This window comes from Pelodiscus sinensis, chromosome 11, assembly GCF_052426305.1.
Source record: "Pelodiscus sinensis isolate ZL-2025 chromosome 11, ASM5242630v1, whole genome shotgun sequence".
Taxonomy (NCBI): Eukaryota; Metazoa; Chordata; order Testudines; family Trionychidae; genus Pelodiscus; species Pelodiscus sinensis.
This window is the reverse complement of record NC_143062.1, coordinates 18908837-18927960: the sequence shown is the minus strand read 5'-3', so window position 1 is coordinate 18927960 and position 19124 is coordinate 18908837. Positions and strand designations below refer to the sequence as shown.

Below are 19124 nucleotides of genomic sequence, written 5' to 3'. Positions count from 1 at the left end.
CCAGCAGAGACACAGAGGCAAGGCACACAAAAACCGTTTATTTCAGGTTGATACACAGCAGGGTGAGGCTGTACCCCACCATCAAGGTACGAGTGCCCTAGATACCAAGCCCATGATAGCAGGAGCAGCAGCAATGCCCCCTCAGGGGGCAGACTATCACACTAGGAGGATAAAGGGTGCTGCGCTGCCCCACACCTGGTGCTAGGGCACAGTGGGGAGGGGGAAAAGCAGCAACAGCAGCAGGAGAGCCCCTGGTGTCCTGGTGCTCAGAGCTGAGAGAGGATGTGATTGGCCAGGCTGCATGTCAGCCCTGTTCCATCCTCCTCCACGTTGAGAGCCTTCACCACACCATCCTCTAGCACCATGGAAAACCTGAGAGAGATGGGGGGCGGGGGGTAAATGCCAGGGCCCCCTCCCCTCATGCCATGCTCCACCATAGAAAACCTGGGATGTGTCTGCAAGATAACACAATTGCCTCCCCTCCACAGTGATTCCCCCCTTTCTTCCCTCCAGGACTCCCCAACTCCTACCACCATAGAGAACCCAGGGGGAGACTGGGGAGTTCAATGTGGGAACACAGCCAGGGCTCCCTCCCACATCCTGGAGAAGCGAGAGCTGAGAATACTGTCAGCTTTTCCTCCCCATGCAGATGGAGAGGAGAGAGGAGGTCTCAATTTCCTTCCCCTTCCCTCCATACCATCCCCGGAGGCAAAGGGGACACCCAGAGGCTCACAGTGGCAGCTGCAGGTCCCCTTACAGACAGGAAACCCCCAGCTCTCCCCGAGGGGTATCCCAGAGGCTGCAGCAGGGTAGGGAGCACACTGCTTTACCTTTTGCAGCGGTTGGTCCCAAAGAGATCACGCAGAGTCTCCTTGTCCAGCAGCAGCTCTGTAGCCTAGGGGAGAAAGAGAGTGCAAGGGATGGAATCAGACAGAGCCTAGACACTGCCCCTCACAAGGCCTGTGGGGCTGCCTGGTCTCCAGACGTCCTCTGACCACAACTCTGTTGGTGTCAGGGAGATGGCATTGGGAGGCAGAACCCCGGAGGCCTCTAATGAAGGATGGGGTTCCATAGTCCCTTTCCCCACAGTCCCAGAGCAGGAACACCCCCCACTTGGAGCAGGGGCTGGATCTGAGGACAAGGGGAGGAGCAGAGGTCAAGACAGGACAGGCAAATGGTGGTGTGGGAAAGAGAATTAGCCTGAATCTGGGCTGTGGTGCTGGTTAGGGGGGAAAAGGGTCAGAGAGAGGCATACAGATGAGGGGAGGGAGGGGGAGGAAATGGGAACTAATCCTGAAGAATGATGCCACCAGCTGGCACATGGAGGCATGGATTGGGAGGATGTTACCTTTCCAAAGGCTCCTGTGGGGTCAGCAAGCATCCGCACCTGGGGGGGAAGGGAGAAAGGTTTAGGGAGCCAATGGGGAGGTGGCTGTGAGGCAGGGGCAAGGGCTAGGAGTGTCAAGTGCTACACCCAATCCTGGAATTACACAATCTACAGGCCCTTGCACAACCAACAACTCCTGCCAGGAAGGGAAGTGCTCCTGGTAGCCTGGATGAGTCACCCAGGGGTGGGGTAGGGCTCATGCAGCCTTGGGGTTAGGTAACATCTGGATGAGGGAGAAGAGACTCCTCCTCTGCCCCTCGAGACTCAACACCATACACCCCCTATAAAGACACTGCTCTGGGCCTTGACCCCTGCTCACTCCCCCTGCCCAGGAACCCCTAGTCCCACCAACCTCGCTCCCCTTGCTATGGCCCCGGTACACTGCACATTCCCTTTGGCTGGTGTCCTCACCAGCCCTCCGCTCCTCCAGGCTTTGGCATTGCGGCCCTCTCATCCTGGGTGCCATAGCTCAACTTCCACACTCACTCCTGCCTTGCCCCCCTTCATTTCCCTTGCCTTGGGCCCATGGGCCTTGTCCCCATCCCTCCTGCCCCTGCCCTTGCCCTGAGCTCCATGGGCCTTGTCCCCATTTCCCCCACCCACCTTGGCCTGAGCCCTCAGGGCCTTGCCCCCATGCCCCACCTTTCTCTGAGCCTTGTGGGCCTTGCTCCCGCTTTACCTTTCACTTGCCCTGAGCCTCATGGGCCTTGCCCTTACTTCTCCCCTCCCCCCTTGCCCCCCCGACACACACACAACTTGCCCTGAGCCCCCTGGGCCTTGTCCCCATTTCTCCCTCCCACCTTGCCCTGAGCCTTGTGGGCCTTGCCCCCACTTCTCACCTTGCCCTGAGCCCCGTGGGCCTTGCCCCACTCACTCATGACAAAGACATCATTCACAGCCAGGCAGGCAATCAAGTCCATGCCCTTGGCCTTTAGTGCTCCGGCCTGTTCCACATAGCCCGGCAGGTGGGTCTGAGGAGAGCAAGAAGAGCATTAGTTTCCCAGCATGAGAGCAGAGTGGGGGGAGCATTAGACATCAGCCCAAGGAACCTCCTTCACCCAGCATGTCCCTCAGCACCCAGGGAGGGTGCTGGACAGGATATACTGAGCTCATATATGTGTCCCTTTCTCAGCGCATCCTGTGAATCCCTTCACTCCAGGGATGGGCTTGGGAGGAGGGGTGCTCTGGTGGATGAGTTCTGAGGAACTGGATGGGAATGGGGATACTCTGAGGAGTGCTTGAAGGCACCTTGGGATGGGGGCTTTGAGGGAGCAGGGAGCGGAGTCTAGGATAGGGATTACAAAGGGTGAGTGGGGGTGCTCTAGAGTCGGTGTGTATTCTAAAATGGGTAAGGTAGTGGGGGGGGAGACGGGGAACTGCGGGGGGTCTCCAAACCTCACCTTGGAGCAGCCAGGGGTGAAGGCACCAGGCACCCCAAAGAGAATCCCCTTCTTGCCCTTGAAAAGTGCTGCCACATCCACTTTGGTATCAGGGTCTCCCTCGTACACCTCCACACTGGGCAGCTTGTCTCCAACCTGGAGGACACAGAGGATGAGAGCTGAGGGAAGCCTTGCCATGTCTCCTTCCACCCCACCACTCAGGGCAAACATCTTCCCACTCCAGTGCAGGGGGTAGGAGCTACCCACACTCAGGAATTCCAACTAGGAGCCTGTTCCTCTAGCCCCAGCTATAACCCTCCCACCTCTGTCCCAGCACCAACAGGGCATGACTAGAACAGATGCAGATGTGGACCCTATGCAGCTGAGGACCAAGGGGGGGGGGGTCTCCCTTCCCATCCAGCCAGCTTCCTGTCTCAGAAGCTGCCCCCCAGGCCTGGAAAGACACCCCTCCAGCAGAAGCACAAAGCCTATGATGAGCTTCCCCTTGGCATAGGGAGAGCCCCATGTGCACCCTTCAGTTGTGTCTATGTGCAAGGGTGCTGTCACAACAATCCAGGGCAGGGAACAGGGTAGAGACTCAGTGACTCAGCACCTCTGCCTTGGAGTTTCCAAACAGATTACTCAAGCTCATAAGTTAGACACCTCCCCCAGTTCCCTGTCCCTCATACCCACCCAAAACCTTCTGGATTGCCATGTGTACTTCCCTTTAGAGATGTAATAGTATAACTGTTCGAACAGTTACGTGATAAGTCTGGGCTTATTAGTTACCGTCAACAGTTACACACAAGCTCCCAGCCCTGCTCCCAGGGAGCCAGCTGCCCCCCCACGCTGTGGGCTCTATATCAAGAGCCTGCAGCACAGGGCAGCAATGAGCTGCCTGGGAGCAAGGCTGAGAGCCGCACACTGGCTCCCAAGGAGCTGGCTGCTGCTGCCCCTCCGGGAGAAGGGCTGTAGGCGGAGCTGGTGCGAGCCTGGAGCCAGCTGAGAATTTTCAGTGGTTAGTTGCTTAATTAACTGTTTTTAAACAACCCTATTCCCTTTCACAACCAATAACCCTCCCACCTCAGCCTGCTCATCATCCCCCCACAATCCCAACCAACCTCCACGTCTCCCACTATCCCTTACAATCAACCCACCATCTTCAGCTCACACCTACCCTTCCCCCAGCCTCTACCCTGTTTTCCCTCTTGCACAATCCAGCTCCCTCTGCAGGCATGTATGAGGGTGGGGGGAGGAGGTAGAGAGGCGGGGAGGTTTGTGCGAATGGTGCAAAAGCACCCCCCAAGTGAGCATGCTCCAGCCAGCCAGGGGAAGGCTGGGGCTGATTTCCCACTTACTTAGGGGAGCCATGGGGGATGCATTCACACCTTTGTGGTGCACATTTACAAAAAGGCACCCACACCCACAGAAATTCCTGCATATGGGCCTGCTCCGACCCCAAGCTCCCCCCACTCCTGCCTCCCATTTCACCCCATAACCGAGCTCCCCTTCTCTGCAGCCTAACCCCCTCCCCCATTTTCCCCTTCTCCATCCTGCCTTTCATTCATCCCCCCCCCAGTCCTTTCTACTCCCAACTTCTCCCTGCCCCCTAGATCTGGAGGGTGTGGGGCGCTCGGGGCCCCCTTGTTAGGCAAGAGCCCTGGGGGCACGGACACAGGTTCTAAGGATCCCGAGGCCAGGCTGGCGAGGGGGAGCCCTGATTCGGGAGAGGTGGCTCCGCTCGGGGCCCCGGTTCTCTGGCGGGGGCCCCGGCCGGCGGCTGATTTAAGGGGAGCCCAGACAGGGGCGGGGCAGGTTGGAGGGTTGAGGGCCCGGTGGCCCCTCTCACCGCCCCGCCCGCTCTCACCTTGACGGGCGCCATGACAGCCGCTGGGCTCGGCAGCTCCGGATCCTCTGGGCTCGGCGCCGGGGGCCCAGCCTGCAGCAGCCCCCGCCACACCCCTCAACACAGTCACCATGGAGACCGCCTGAATGACAGTTGCCAAGGAAACGGCCGGGGGGGCTGCCACCTTCAGGGTGGAATGGAATGCCCATGCGCCGCAACCCACAAGTCTGTGTTTGCATAACATTTGCATATCATAGGTGGCTCATTTGCATGACAAGTTTGTACAGTGTTTACACAGATTGATTTTGATTGGTAGCGCGGCATTAATTTGCATACAATTAACACAAGCTTTGTGATTCATGGCTGCTTTTCTTCTATCTTGTGCATATACTTAAATCAAAACTGCATGTAATTTGAATATTATTTGCATACATCAATCCCTTTGTTTCCAGTCCAATTCTTCTCTCTTCCTCTTTGGGACGAGAGGCCCAGTGGAGTAGCCGGGATCCCTCGGGGTGGCGCTCTATCTCCGCATCTCTCCGGAACCCTCAGCTCGGGCCCCGTGTTTCCCTTCCAGCCGCCGGATCCTTTTGAGTAAGGGACATTCCAGTCGGAAGCAGCGTTTGTGCGAGGGGGGGGGGTGCGAATTGAACCGGAAGTAGCCAAGTTTTGGCTTCCCACGTGAGTACGCGAGCGGCGCCCTGCGCGGGAGCGGCGCGAGGATGAAGCTGCTGACGCACAACATGCTGACCTCGCACGTGCGGGGCGTGCGGCCCGGGGGCGGCTTCCCCCTCCGTATCCAGGTAACAGGATCCTCCAGCAACCAGGGGCCCACGTCTGCCTGGGCTGATTTCCTCCCCCCATAGGCCTGATGGGGCCCCGGCTGCGCCTCATTGGCTCTTCCGCTCCCCGCAGGCCACCGAGGTGAAAGTGAGTAACGTGGACTTCAACCAGGAGTTCGTGGCACGGATGATCCCCAAGGTGGAGTGGGGGGCCCTGGTGGAGGCTGCTGAGAGCGTGAGTATGGGGGAGGGGCTAGCCCGTTCAGGGCATGGGTGGGAGGAGCTTGGCAGGGGGAGGAGCTCACTCTGGGCGCTATCATGGCAGATAGGCAGCATGGATCTGCACTGCAGCCTTTGGGGGGATTGGAGAGAAGTGGTTTTGGGAAGCATCTGAGTCGATAAGAGCAAACCCTCTCTTCTGGTGCAGCACTGTGACATGGATCTTCCTCCTCCTACAGCTGGGCCACCTGTCAGACCTGCCTCCCCAGCTGCCTCCTGAGTATGAGAACAATGAAGACTTCCTGAAGAAGGTGCATCATGTGCTGCTGGAGGTGAGATTCTTCTCCACAATCCTTGTCCACAACCCCCCACCAGCATCCTGTGTGGTGCAGGGCCCTGGCTCCCAGGCACCACAAAAACCCTGGCTAAGGTTGTATGACAGGGGCCTATGATACAAACACAGATCCTTTCCTGGTCTGGCTGAGACACCGGGGAGTTATCCACCCATAGAGACACTAGGGCTCCCTGGAATCCTCCAGCGTGGGGGACCTCTTTCAGTTGTTGCTCTTGTTCTAAATGTAAGCCCAGGGGACCCACTCACAGTGAGAGTATGTTGATAGTGCAGCGCATTCTCCCACTGCTCTAGCTGTGTGTTGAAATCCACTCTCATGGGTTCTGGCAGTTCAGCAGACACTCTAGCACTTGGATTATATGATCCTTTGGCTTTTGCAGAGCATCCTGCCCCCTCCCCAACTGCTAAGAATCATGAGGTGGTTAGGGAGTTGTGACTTCAGCAAAACACCTCTAATCTCAAACATTTGAGAGGGGAAAACTGGTGTTCTGGGGAAGTTCCAGCTCTCCCTTACAGCATTTCAGGTCTGGATTGGGTAGAGCCAGGGCACAGGCTGTCCACTGTAGCTGACCCGTGATTCTTCCTCACACACAGGTGGAGGTGATGGAAGGTGTACTGAAGTGCCCTGATTCTGGCCGGGAGTTCCCCATCACCAAGGGCATCCCCAACATGCTGCTAAGTGAGGAGGAGACGTGAAGGGCCTGGGTGTCCAAGACGGAAAGATGGGGTAGGGGAGCTCCCTGAGGTGGGAGGGAGAGTCCTGTATGATGTAGAAGACAGTCTTTGCTTGTTTGGTTTGTGTATAAATAAAACTATGAGGTGGAGCCTGGCCTAGGGCATACCATCTATTAATTGTCCCTCCTCCCCTGCTGTGTCGCTCAATCCTAACCTGCAGCTCTCAGCTATCCCAGCCCTGGGCTTCCTCCCACCCACTGTTGTGCTGGCGACTTTCTGTTCTAGTACCATCTCCATGCTTAGTCCTGGGTCTGTCCGAGCATTGACCTACCCCACACCTTGCACCGAACTCCCTGTTCCTCTTGGATAGTTATTTGGTTTGCAGTGGTACCTAGGAGTCCTAGACCTGAAACAGATCCCCCGGTGGAGTGGGCACTGCTCAGATACCCAGTCAAGAGCAAGGCCTCTAGTGGGCTAGGTGCTGCACAAACACAGAACAAGACAAAGATCCTGCTCCTTCTTAACTGCTAGGAAGGAAGACTGGACACAGACTGATATCTCCATGGTTTATTCTGGCTCTGGAATATAGCTCTATGTATGTGTGTGTATAGCACCTATACACAAAATAGAGGTATTTATAATATATACACATACATAATTTAATACAAACGCCCTCCATGTCACCCCACTTGTTATAGAAATGGGGAGACTGAGGATACACCCCCAGAGGGGAGCAGAGATGAAGGGGTCACGTATTATCCTGCAACAAATATACAGTTTGATATATTGCTATGTACATGTTTCTCAGCATCTTCACCCCATCCCAAGGGAAAGGGGGGGCTTATTGCTATGGGCAGCAGAGGGTCAAGAGGAAACTTGAGGGGGGATGGAGGGGATACTGGCCTCTGTTTCCTTCCCTAGGGACCCCCTCAATATGGCCAAGCCTTTGCAACCCCTCTTCCTATCTGTACAGCTGCCCAATCACAGTGCTGTTTTTCCCCTCTCCAAATTCCAAAGCCTTCTCTGTCTTAGTCACCCCCCCCAGCCCGGGCCCAACTACATCAGGGGCTCCCCATGTCAGACCCCCACTCCTGTCAGATTCTCAACCATTTTGGGTGTGGGGGGAGACTAGCACTCACTGGGGTTCCCAGATCCTGCTGTTAAGTTATCTATGCCACCCCACTAGATTTTCCCTGGAAATCCCGGGTTCCTGCACCCTCCACCATGTTTCAAGGCAAAGTACAGGCTTACCACCCCCCAAATCTCAATTTCCTTCCTAGGACACAAGAATATACTCCCCTCTAATCTAGGAGACACCCACACACTTCCTTGGCTAAGTCAAGGGACATCGCCCCCCCAGCCTCCGATCCCCAATTGAGGGGACCCCAACACTCTCCTCATCTACAGTATCCCCACTACAGGGTTCTCCCAGCCCTGAGCCAAGAGACCATCAGAGGGTTCCCCTCCCCCCACCAAGTGCATACATTGTTTGTTTATTGCTTGAAGGGATTGTAAACCCCTCATCCCCACTATGGGGCAGGGGTGGTAGGTCTCACAAAGTCCCACTTTGGTTTGAGAAGGTTATTTTCCCCACACACACACTTTCTCCCCTAAGCAGAGAGTTCAGTGAAGAGAGGGACACCCGACAAACAGGGGTGATGTCCCTAGGAAGGCCCCGCTTTCAGAGAAAATCACTTGCCCTTGTTACTGCCTTCCCCACCTAACTGATCCCCTCCAGTGGCAAGCTACCTACAGTCCAAGCATGCATTGGCTGCTGGGCAAGCACCACTCAACGAGGAGCTCCCCTGTTCTGAGGCAGCGACCCCTCAGGCCAGGTCTGCGTATATGAGGTTAACATATCCCTATAGTCCAACTTTTTGCTATTCAGGTCCATTATGGCTTCCATAGGGGGCCCTGGTGCTCCCCCCAATCCCTCCCCCAGCTAATAAGTTAGAATATGGCTTCCAGTGCATATGGGGGGGCGGGATCCCCATGTCAGTCTGTCCCCTCCCACGAATGTCCCCCTCTGTCTCCAGCCCTGTGGCCATGCTTTGCTCCCACCAGCCACATCAATCCTCCCACTATCTGCCCTACTGTCCTCATGCATCCCCCCCATCCCTCATCAGCCCCAGACAGAGAATGTGTCTGTCCCCCAACACTCACTGTCCCAGTGTCCATATGTCTGTCCCCGTCCCCACCCCCACCCCCCTACTCCTCCTGCTTGTCTCTCTCCAGCATCTGTCCCATACCTCCCTGCCCCTCTCCCATATCTATGCATCTGTCTCCCTGCCCCAGGTCAGTCGGTCAGTCAGTCAGTCCCCGAGCCTTCACCCCAGTCCATGCGTCTGTCCCCCCCACACAAAGGAGGGGGAGGTGTCAGTCCATCATGGCTTCCAGCATCTCAAGAAAGAGCTTGTGCATGGGCACCTTCCCTCCCAGCTTGATGCCGTAGAAGTGGTGCAGGGCGCGGGCGGCTGTCTGGCGCAGCAGTGGCAGTGTGAGCAGCAGCTTTCCTGCCCGGCGTGGCTCTTCCGGCCGTCGGCTGCTCTCATACTCCAGCAGGGCCTCATGCAGCACATCCCGCAGCCGCTGCACAGCTGCCATGTCCTCAATGTGCACCGAATCTGGCGGGATACCATGTAGGTGAGGGGGGCGGGAAGCGATGTCTCTGATGTGCACTCAGTTGGGGGGGGGGGGGAATAGTACATGGTTAGAGCCAGAGGGGTGTGGGGCGCTGCCATGTCACTGCTGTGCACCAACTCAGAGGGGCAGAGAAACCATCATATCTGGGGTGGGAGTCAAGGAGGAAGGGGTGGTAAGCAGAGCCTGGCAAGAAGCAGGCAGTTGGGGGGGAGGGGGGCACCGTGCAGAAGGAGAGCTGGGCCCAGCCCAGAGAATATAAAAGCCAGGTGCAGAGAACTGCCCCCCCCCCCCAACCCTTCATAAGGCAAGACCCACCTGAGTTGGCAAGTGCCAGGGCCTTGAGCAGCACGTATTCCTCACGCTCCAGCCGCAGCGCACGGTATTTGCGCACCAGCTGTAGGAGGGCGGCGCTCAGCTCCCACAGCCCCGCTGCACGCGCCCCCTCCTCATCCAGTGCAAAGTCCTCGGCAAAGACCACTTCATCTTCGCAGGGGAGCGAACGCCAGGCTACGCCCAGCACCAGCACCTCCAGCCAGGCACTCTGCAGCACACTCATCTGATCAGCCAGTGACAGTGCTGGGAATCCTGCAGAGAGAGACGCGGGTTAGGGAGCAGTGCAGGCTAGGAACTCGGGGGGGGGGGGGGGCAGGGAAGGGGGAAGAGGAATTAAGGGGGCTGGGATGACAGCGAGGCTTATGGAACAGGAGTTGAGATGGGGAATGGAAACCCTGGGGGGGGGAAGGGAAGATGGGGGTGGGAGGGCAGGCCTGGACAAAAACCTGCTGGGGATGAGGGAGAAAGAGTTGGAGGGGCATCGCATGGGAATGGAGCAAAGGGGCCATGCTGAGCAGGGGCTATAAAGAACACTGCAGAGCAGGTGAAGCCCTACCTGGGATGTTCTTGGCCCAGCCGATGATGACGACAATCTCACGGTCAGCAAGGTCACACAGGGCGCTGGTAGCACGGAGGGGCCCATCAGGCAGCGCTGGGTCAGGCATTGCATACAGCTTCTCAGGCTCCGCCACCAGGAGGTGGGACACCATGGGGTTAATGGGAGCTGCAGAGATGGGGCAACATGAGGAGATCCCCAGCACTCGATCCCCCGCTAGCGCCCTATCGCATGGGCCTTCTTCCCACTCCCAGATCTGCCTGTGCCCCACAATCCTGACCTATAGTCCCCTGCTACCATAGCCTTGAGCTTCCCCCTCTCCTCCCAGTTCTGCCTCTTAATCCTGACCCACAGCCCAGCCACACTCACCTGGTTTCTTGCTGGTTGCTGTGGCAATTTGGGGAGTGGCAAATGTGTTGGGAAATGGGGCCCCGTCCACCTCAGGGCGGCGCTTGTATTTCTGGCGTCCCCCTCGCACCCGGTCCAGCCGCACCCCTAGGGGGCAAAGCAGAAGATGTGGAGTCAGAATGCACCCCTCACGACCCTCCTCTTCCCCACCCCTCCTGCTCATTCCCAAGGAGACCACTCTACCCTCATAACAGCTGGGGAGAAAATGAGGGGCTGTTTCCCCCCCAGGTTCTCTTGATGGTTCCCCCGGACATTATCATGTCTGCCTGACTCTCCCACATCCTGCCTCCCCCACCTGACCCCCAGCTCACCATCCACTGCTCCTTCAGCAGACCTCTAATCCTGCCCAGCTCTTTCCCCTTTCCCAAATTCCCTCCCAATTCTTCCTGCCAACCCACCCAGTTCCTTCCCTAGAACCACCCTTGCTGTCTCCCCAACCCCCGCCCTGGGCCCATCCACCCCCCGTACCTTCCTTGAGCATGCCGACGCGCAAGCACTTGGTGAACCGACAGGCCTGGCAGGCTTTGCGGCGCCGCTTGGTGATCTCACACTCGTTACTGGCTGGGCAGCTGTACTCGATACTGCCTGGGGGAAGAGCATAGCGAGAGGGGGCTGAGACCAAGTTGGGGTGGAAGACAGCCAGAGACAAACTTAAGTGGCAGTGGGAAAAACCCTGGGGGAGGGGAAAGAGGGGGATGAGCCTGTGGTGGGAGGGCATTGGGGAGGCTGAGATGGGGAGGGAAGTGGGGGCATGCAATAAGGAGGGGCCAAACTATTGAGAACTGGAGGAGGAACCAGCGTGGAAGGTATATAGCCGGAAGGAGAGGGAGACCAGTGCCACACACCCACCCACAAAGCAGAAGCGACCCTCCCTCTTAATGTTGTAACTCCTAGGCTTCATCTCCCGCAATGCAACTGGGAGGAGAGAGACCACCAGGCACGATGGGAAATGTAGCCCAACCCTAGGAGAACTGCCCCATGAGGCACCTGAACTACAATTCCTATCAAGCACTAGGGTAGTTCAATAAGGGTGATGACTGTGCATCATGGGAGATGTAGTTCTGCTGTGAAACCCAGCCTCCAGGAGAATGGGGAGCACAGGGTATCTGAATTATAGCTCCCAAGAGGCACTGCAGTAGCTGAGGCCAAATCTACTCGAGATTTCATCTCAATTTTCCCAAGGGAAAAACAGAACAATTTAAGCGTAATCGAATTCCCCTGCCCCACATGGAAAATCACTAACTAATCATGACCAGGGAGCTCTGCAGAGTTGCCCCATCCCCTCCCCCAGTCCCATCCAGTTGGATAGGTTCCCCCTCCTCCTTTCAGCCCAGCATTTGAGAAGCTGAGATAAGGGCAGGGGTGTGTGACTACCCCTTTGGGAAACTAGGACTCAGTTCCAAGTTTCTTGAGGAGCAGGGAGCACCACCTCTCCTCACTACACAGATGGGGCCCAGAGCTGTGGGTCAGGGGTTGTGGAGGGGGTTACCTTGTATAGTGCGCTTGAAGAAGGCTTTGCAGGCTTCACAGGAGGCCACGCCGTAATGGTATCCTGAGGCCACATCCCCGCACACCAGACACAGGCGCTTGGGCAGGGAGCTCAGCACATACTTGCCCCGGGGTGAAGCTTCATCAGGGTTTTGGTCATGGCGCCGGCGAGTCAGTGCCCCTGGCTCAAGGTCATGGGGGGGCCCGCTGGCATCGGAGGAGCCGCTGGGGCTGCGCTGAGCCAGACTGTCCGGGGAGGCCGGCTCCGTCTTGATGAAGAACTCAGCACGGTGATCCCGAGACGACATGACTGGGGTGGCCTGCGGGGGGCGACACGGGGGAGAAGGAAGGTTGAGGGGGCAGTAAGACACTCTCCTTCCATCTGGCCTTTTACACCCTGCCAAGACACTGTGGGAGTTTTCTAGGGTCAAGAACCAGACACACAGATCCCTTTCCACATCCTGGTCTTTCCCCTGGGAGCTACGGGAAAACTGACAGGGGAGACTCGGTCCCATCCTGCTGGCTCTGATGTCAGAGCTGAGCACCTTTGTCCAAGATCCCCGACAAACCTTGGGGCCTCTTCCCAGATGTTCAGCACACTCCCTCCCCCTCCCAGTGCCAGCTCCAGTATCTCAGGGTCGGGTGTGTGACAGGCTCAAGGTCACAGAGAGAGACTCTGATCACAGGCTGGGGGTGGGGAGCTGTGTGTATTTGCTTAAGGGGAGCTGAGGGTGGGCATGCAAGGGAGGGGGCTTTGGGAGGGCAAAAGTTGGTACCAACAGCCCAGCTGCAGATATAGTCTCAGCTTTGTGTTCTCCCCCAATCTCTGGTGCAGGAATTAACGCCGCCCCCCCTCCCCCCCCACTAAAGTCAACCCAGGCTGCAGAAGGCAGATAAGGGTCACGGCAGAGGGATTAGTCTGGAGGCCACAGCTCAGACAGCTCCCCCCTCCCCAACACACCTATCCCCACTTGCTAGCGCACAGATATCCCCTACCCCACACTCACTCTCCAGGGCTCAGCCCCTTCTCCCCCCCCCCCCCATACACAATTCCTTACTGCTCTGTTTAACTCAGTGCCAGGCTCTGAAGGAGTTTCTGGGCAGGGTCTCAGAGGATCTGGGAGTGGGGGGGGAGGGCTAACCTGCCTGTGCTCCCACATACTGACCCAGGCCAGGCACTCGTCACATGGAGCCCATGTGGTCAGGGAAGGGTTGTAACCCTGCAAAGCTGTACCCTCCCCCCCAAAAAAAACACACATACACCAGCCCAGCACCCATATTCCTCCTCCCCCACACTGGAACTTACCTGGCTGCTCTCCCAGCTCACCAGGAGGGGGGAAAAATTGGGATCAAGAATGGAACCCAGGTGTCCAGGACAGTACAGACTGGGCCAGGAATTAATGCTAGAGGCCACTTTCACTCCAGCTGGGGGGGAGGCATGTTCATGCGTGTAAGTCCCATATTAGAGTGCTCCCCATATGTCCATGCATTGCATCCTTTAGCATTCCAGGCGTGCCAGCAGTGTCTGTTATTCCCTCTGTCCCCGTGTTCCCCCCCGACCTTTGTCCCCTTTACGCTGTCTTGTCTCTGTCCTAATGTCCCGCAGCAGGGGAGGAAGGGGAGGTTACGAAAGAGTAGGCGGAGGGGAAGCAAGGCCTGGACCCTCCCTCATGCCCCATTATGATTACAGACTGTCCTCTACCCTCCTGCACTCTTCCCCCTCTGCAGCCCCCAACCATTACCCTTGTTCTGCACCCCACTATCCATGCACCCTCCTTTCTGCACCACTCCCCAACACTGGTCCAACCCTAGGCCAACGTCCTCCCCAGAGCTAACCTGGAGCTCTGAGGCAGTCCTCAGGGGAAACTGGGATGGGGAATGCAACAGACACTGGGGGAGATTGGGACCCCCTTCATGTACCCCCATTTCACCCCACCCTCACAACGCTTTCACCCTCCTTTCCCCTGCACTCATCCCTCACCCTGCTTATATCCTCCCTCCCATTTGTAGCACAGACATAGAAAAGTTGGTCAAACTTTCTTTCCCCCCACCCCTAGAGGGGGGTGCAATGGGCAACAGGAACATGTACCAGGAGGCCCTCAGGTGTGTATTGGAGTAGTGACACTGTGTTCTGCTCCCAGTCCAAGAAAGTCCCAGTAAATAACATCCATCATCTGGGTTGGTGGTTCCTGGCCCCATTAAGTGCTGGAGGGGCAGGGTGGGGATTCCAAGTGTGGGGGAGAATTCCACAGCCTCCCCATTCTGATCCCAGCATAGCTCACCCCTGTAGTTTTTGTCCACCTGCTCTCTTCTCTGGGGTTAGGCATTGGGCCAATTCAGGACTATGACCTTTGACCTTAGAGGATTCAGACTTGACTGCTCATGGAAGGGGGGGGCAAAGGCAGTTTGATACCTGCCATTCCCCTCCTCCCTTCCAGTTACTTCACATACACTCATACTGGCAGGCTGGCCAGAGCACCCACCAGGCCAGAGGCAGCAGGGGGCCCGAGAGGCTGTGTCCGGGCAGGAGATTGTGTGACTGACACATGGTCACTTCCAGGAACACATGCTCTGGCACGAGGATACAGCTGCTCACGCCCCTGCAAGTCTCCCTGTCTGTCCAGGGGTCCGTGTTTCCTCGTGGGTCCCGCCTATGAGACTCCATGCCTACCTGTGTGGCCAGCTCTGAACCTCTCTGAATCTGGCCAGCGGTGTGCGGGTCTGTCAGTCTCCAGGGCTGGCGCGTACTCCTGCGAGTCTGTCCGTGTCCGCCGAGAATCTGACCGACTGGGCAGCCCCCCGTCTGGCTGTCTGGTCCCAGGAGCGTCCGCCTCCCCAAGTCTGTCTGCGTGTCCCCGCGCCCCTGTAAGTCCGTCCCGGTGTCAGAGCCGCGCGTTCCCACGCGTGTCCGTGTCGCCTCGCGTCCCGCCCCGCGGCTGTCTGCCCCTGCAGCGCCCGTCTGTCTCCCTGCTGCCAGTCCCCGCGCGCTCAAGCCCCCCTGCGGAGCGGGAGTCACATGGGCCGGGTGGGGGCCCCTGCCCAGATTCCGCACTGACCTTGGTGCCCGGAGTAGCGTGTCCGGGCCGGGCGGGGCTCAGTGGCCCGGGACGCGGGGGGCCGGCCGGGCCATGGGCGCGGGCTCAGCCCGGCTCGCTGCGCTGCGCTCCGAGTGTAGGACACAAAAGGACATCGCGGCGCACTTCCTCCTGGGCTCCCAGCTGACAAATGGAAGGGGCGGGGCCGCGCCTCATAAATATGCAGCAGCGGGGTGGGGCCTGGCTGCACGCGCTCGCCTGGCCCTTGCTTTCCAGCCACGCTGCGCCCAGGGCGCTAGCGCCGCGCCTGGCGGGCTGGGGCCGGGCATCCCGGGCTGGGGTGGAGACGGCGTCGGGGCAGGGGGCTCGTCTGGGATTTCAGAGCGTGCCGGCTGACGGGGCTGTTAATTGGTGCGAGGGACTCTGGGGACTCCTGGGGGGCCAGTTCAGGCGGCTGGGGCTGGAAATGTTTGGGGCATCTTAGTGGTCAGTGGGGGGGCATTAGAGTCCTCGTGGGCGATTATAGGTGGGGTGGGCTCATGGGATGGCATATAGCAGAGGAAAGGGGGACAGAAATAAATAGGGGGCAACTTAGACATGTGTCCATCTGCCCCTGTTGGTGGGCAGGAGAGAGAGACCTACCACTGGGAGCAGGTACATGGGGCAGTGTCTAACCACCCATCCGCAGTTGGGGTAACCTTAGGAGATCCTGTGCCCAGGCCAAACCAGACTCAGGGGAGTGTATGGGAAAGGGGTGTATCTTGGGGGAGGGGCAGATCCATTGTGCCCCACTCACCTGTTGATCTTAAAGTTTATACATTGATCCATAAATCCTCAGGAGCCAGCCCTGCCCATCCCTTGAGAGTCAGCTCAGGGCATGATCCCCAGTGGTCAGAGGGGAAAACTGAAGCACAGAGTAGGGAAGAAATGTCACACAGCAAGTCAAGGCAGAGCTGAGGAACATCCTAGCCCTCTTACTCTAACCCACCATGGCTTGTGTTTCTGGTACCTGCCCAGTGGAACCAGCCTCCCCTTGGCCTTGGGAGCTGAAGGTCATTAAAGGTCACTTTGAGTCCCTGAGGAGGACCCAGCTGTTGCTCCCGCCCCCAAGTCACATGGGATGCATTTACCCACCCTGATGTGACCAAACAAAAGGCCCTTCGTTACATGTTATTAGTATTAATTCCCTGGGGCAGATCCAACCAGTCCACTAGGTGGCTGCAGGTTGGGACTAAGAGATACCAGCAGAGCTAGAAGTGGGGGAGGAGGCCAGGGTGGGGATAGCAGGGTGCTATAACATTGATGGCAAAGCTAGAGGGGAGCCTCAGCCGTGGGGCACCATCTGGGATAGCAGGAGAATGGGGCTGGGATTGAGGGCCAGTGCTGCATGTGTGTTGCAGCCACCCCTGCTAACCTAACTGGCAGGTTAGGGCTGTGTCCAGGGCTCGCTGGCTGGGGCTGGTTTAGTTGCAAACACAGGTGTGACCTGACTTCTCAAGCACTGAAGATTGCCTGGGGCCTTTCCAGCCTCTCAGCAACTGACTGTACTACTCCGAACTCCCCACCCCACTGTGCCTACCCCACCTACTCAGCCCCTTGGGGTCATCTCACTAGGTCCTGCTGCTGCATAGACCCTGACCCAGGTGGGGGCCATATCTTGCTGGATGCTGCGCAGAAGCACAGTCCCTGCCCTGAAAAGTTTCCAATCTAAATAGACAAATGGTGGTGAAGGAGAAAACGAAAGCACAGGAGACTTGTTCAAAAGAATGGTAGCGCTAGGACCCAGGAGTCCTGGCATACTTTTTGTGCCTGTATGGGGCTCCCCGGGTTGGCCAAAGCATCTTTGAGCAGAGACAGTCCTCTCCTCTCAAGGGGAACCCCTAGGCAGGCACTGTCCCAGACAGATAGGGGAACTGGTGGGGGGTTCTCTTTGACCTTCAGCTGGCTTCATAGCCTGCTAAACTGGTTTGGAAAGTCCTCAGAGCTTACAAGAATATGTGTGTGGGGGAGGAGGGGGGAGCAGCAGGTTAAAGAAGAGAGGTAGGAGTGAGGACTCCTGGGTGTTATCCCTAGCTCAGACTGTGGTGCTTTGAGAACCAGCTCTTGTCTCAGCCCATGGCCACTTGGAATCAGGCCTCCTGGATTCCTGTGAGTGTCAGGTCAGAGAACTCAGGAATAATGCTGCTACCAGCTGGGACTGGGCCATACTGGGCACCACTCACCCAGGGGAGATGTCTTGTGGGATCCCTATGGCACATACAAGTGCAAGGCAGGGTAGTGGTGGGTTATCAAGTGAGTAACCTCCTAGGCCCAATCAGGGCAGCAAGTTAAGTGATACATGTTCCCTACTCTCAAGGGCACTGTTTCGGGAGAGCTGGGGAGGGGGGGGGTACCAGGAAGTGGTTTGCATTTCTTCCCATTCCCCTGAGAATAAGAGAGCAAAAGGAAAGTACTTGGATTCCATGAATTACTCCTCTGCCCCCTCCCTTCACCAGCCAGGAGTGAGATGCATGCACAGAATTCAAGTACTTTCCCTTGCTCCCTTATCCTCTGGGGAATGGGAAGAAAAGCAAGCTGTGTCCCGGTACACGTGGCTACTGCTCCCTCTCCCAAAATGGTGCACTTGCCTACCCTAGGGAGACCAACACCCACTCAGTTAACATGGCACATGGCACCTGACCAGGCCAGGCCTCCTCCTTTTCCTTTTTAGTCCAGGCCTCGCTCCTTCCTTGCTTGGCTCTCCCCACCTTAGCCTCTGCACCCCCAGGACCTAGCTCCGTTCTAGATACATCCTGCCAAGGTAAGAAGTGCCATGCTCATGGTGCTGGGAACTGCCACCTACCCGCTGCTCCGCCCAAGGGAATGGGCCATACATACCTTAACTCTGCCCCTTGGTGTGAGGCAAACATCAGGGCATGAAGGAAAGGGTTCATAAAGAGGTGCCAGGGCTGGGCACTCACTCCATAGATTATGCTGCCTCTTACATCTACTACTGAGCCCCTAGACTCTGTGGGGTCCATGATACCTCCATACCTGCTCAATGTTCCCTCTGGGATGGGATTCCAGCAATTCCCCCCCCACATTTGGTGGAAGGTTTGGGGCATTAATTATCTCTGACATCACAGAAGGCTGGCCCCACGGGTCCCACGCTAGGAGCTGCCCAGAGAATGAAGAGTATCACATTCTGTGAAGCATTCGCTCAACTCTGATTCAGGGTCCCTCTGGAGACCCAGCACCCATCTCAGCCACAGGTACATGTACCCAGGATCACTTCTCAACATTTCCCCTGCCACCTCAACTCCACCACAGCCTTGTGTTGCTATTCATCCCCTGGTCACTCTGGGCAGCTCCACCCTGAGGGTGTGTCTAGACTACATGCCTCCTTCGACGGAGGCATGTAGATTAGCCAGATCGGAAGAGGGAAATGAAGCCGCGATTAAAATAATCGCGGCTTCATTTAAATTTAAATGGCTGCCCCGATCTGCCGATCAGCTGTTTGTCGGCAGATCGGGGGAGTCTGGACGCGATGCCCCGACAAAGAAGCCTTTCTTCATCGACACAGGTAAACCTGGTTTCACGAGGCTTACCTGTGTCGATGAAGAAAGGCTTCTTTGTCGGGGCATCGCGTCCAGACTCCCCCGATCTGCCGACAAACAGCTGATCGGCAGATCGGGGCAGCCATTTAAATTTAAATGAAGCCGCGATTATTTTAATCGCGGCTTCATTTCCCTCTTCCGATCTGGCTAATCTACATGCCTCCGTCGAAGGAGGCATGTAGTCTAGACACACCCTCAGAGAGCAGTGGTCAGGCACTCTGCGGACCCAAGTAGGCATTGCAGTATTCATTACATCCATACAATCCCATGGCCTTCTCCCCTACCTCTTCCCTCTGTCCCATTAAATATAAAAGGAGAAGGGACCAGTTTGAATTAAGATGCTGGCACACGTGAACAGCAAAGCTCGAGGCTTAATAATGCCTGAGAATTTCTCTGACAAGGCAATCGATGCTTTCAGGAGCCTC

The 19124-nt window shown here is 57.2% G+C and overlaps 3 protein-coding genes across 5 annotated transcripts; 1 reads left to right on the top strand and 2 right to left on the bottom strand.

Annotated features, from left to right (window-relative positions):
• Positions 1-23: 23 nt before the first annotated feature.
• Positions 24-4790, bottom strand: PRDX5 (peroxiredoxin 5). The gene is made up of 6 exons (XM_075939051.2): positions 4634-4790; positions 2788-2922; positions 2227-2358; positions 1349-1387; positions 831-895; positions 24-372 (listed from the first exon to the last, which is right to left on the bottom strand). The coding sequence occupies exons 1-6, from the start codon at positions 4646-4648 to the stop codon at positions 267-269; spliced, it is 492 nt and encodes a 163-aa protein (XP_075795166.1). The 5' UTR covers positions 4649-4790; the 3' UTR covers positions 24-266.
• Positions 4791-5227: 437 nt separating this feature from the next.
• Positions 5228-6822, top strand: TRMT112 (tRNA methyltransferase activator subunit 11-2). Its single transcript, XM_006129656.5, has 4 exons — positions 5228-5415; positions 5528-5629; positions 5853-5945; positions 6560-6822. The coding sequence occupies exons 1-4, from the start codon at positions 5335-5337 to the stop codon at positions 6659-6661; spliced, it is 378 nt and encodes a 125-aa protein (XP_006129718.1). The 5' UTR covers positions 5228-5334; the 3' UTR covers positions 6662-6822.
• A 370-nt stretch (positions 6823-7192) lies between these two features.
• Positions 7193-15287, bottom strand: ESRRA (estrogen related receptor alpha). Of its 3 annotated transcripts, none has more exons than XM_075939047.2 (7): positions 15125-15287; positions 12070-12388; positions 11049-11165; positions 10542-10667; positions 10173-10340; positions 9599-9868; positions 7193-9264 (listed from the first exon to the last, which is right to left on the bottom strand). In XM_075939047.2, exons 2-7 carry the CDS (start codon positions 12374-12376, stop codon positions 9017-9019), a joined length of 1236 nt encoding a protein of 411 aa, XP_075795162.1. In that variant the 5' UTR covers positions 12377-12388; positions 15125-15287; the 3' UTR covers positions 7193-9016. The 3 variants fall into 3 exon arrangements, with proteins under 3 accessions (XP_075795162.1, XP_075795164.1, XP_075795165.1); XM_075939049.2 differs by lacking the exon at positions 15125-15287 and adding an exon at positions 14740-15041; XM_075939050.2 differs by lacking the exon at positions 15125-15287 and adding an exon at positions 13375-13637.
• Between the last annotated feature and the right edge of the window lie 3837 nt (positions 15288-19124).

Bases quoted from the DNA above. Each gene is read 5' to 3' on its own strand.
- TRMT112 (XM_006129656.5), top strand. From the start codon at position 5,335: ATGAAGCTGCTGACGCACAACATGCTGACCTCGCACGTGCGGGGCGTG. The intron at 5,630-5,852 runs GTGAGTATGGGG...CTCCTCCTACAG, and splicing joins TGGTGGAGGCTGCTGAGAGC to CTGGGCCACCTGTCAGACCT. The intron at 5,946-6,559 runs GTGAGATTCTTC...CCTCACACACAG, and splicing joins TGCATCATGTGCTGCTGGAG to GTGGAGGTGATGGAAGGTGT.
- ESRRA (XM_075939047.2), bottom strand. From the start codon at position 12,376: ATGTCGTCTCGGGATCACCGTGCTGAGTTCTTCATCAAGACGGAGCCG. The intron at 10,668-11,048 runs GTACGGGGGGTG...TTTGCCCCCTAG, and splicing joins CGTCGGCATGCTCAAGGAAG to GGGTGCGGCTGGACCGGGTG. The intron at 10,341-10,541 runs GTGAGTGTGGCT...CCATCTCTGCAG, and splicing joins AGCAACCAGCAAGAAACCAG to CTCCCATTAACCCCATGGTG.
- PRDX5 (XM_075939051.2), bottom strand. The intron at 2,359-2,787 runs GTGAGGTTTGGA...TGCTCTCCTCAG, and splicing joins TCACCCCTGGCTGCTCCAAG to ACCCACCTGCCGGGCTATGT. The intron at 1,388-2,226 runs GTGAGAAGTGGG...CTTCCCCCCCAG, and splicing joins CCCACGGGGCTCAGGGCAAG to GTGCGGATGCTTGCTGACCC.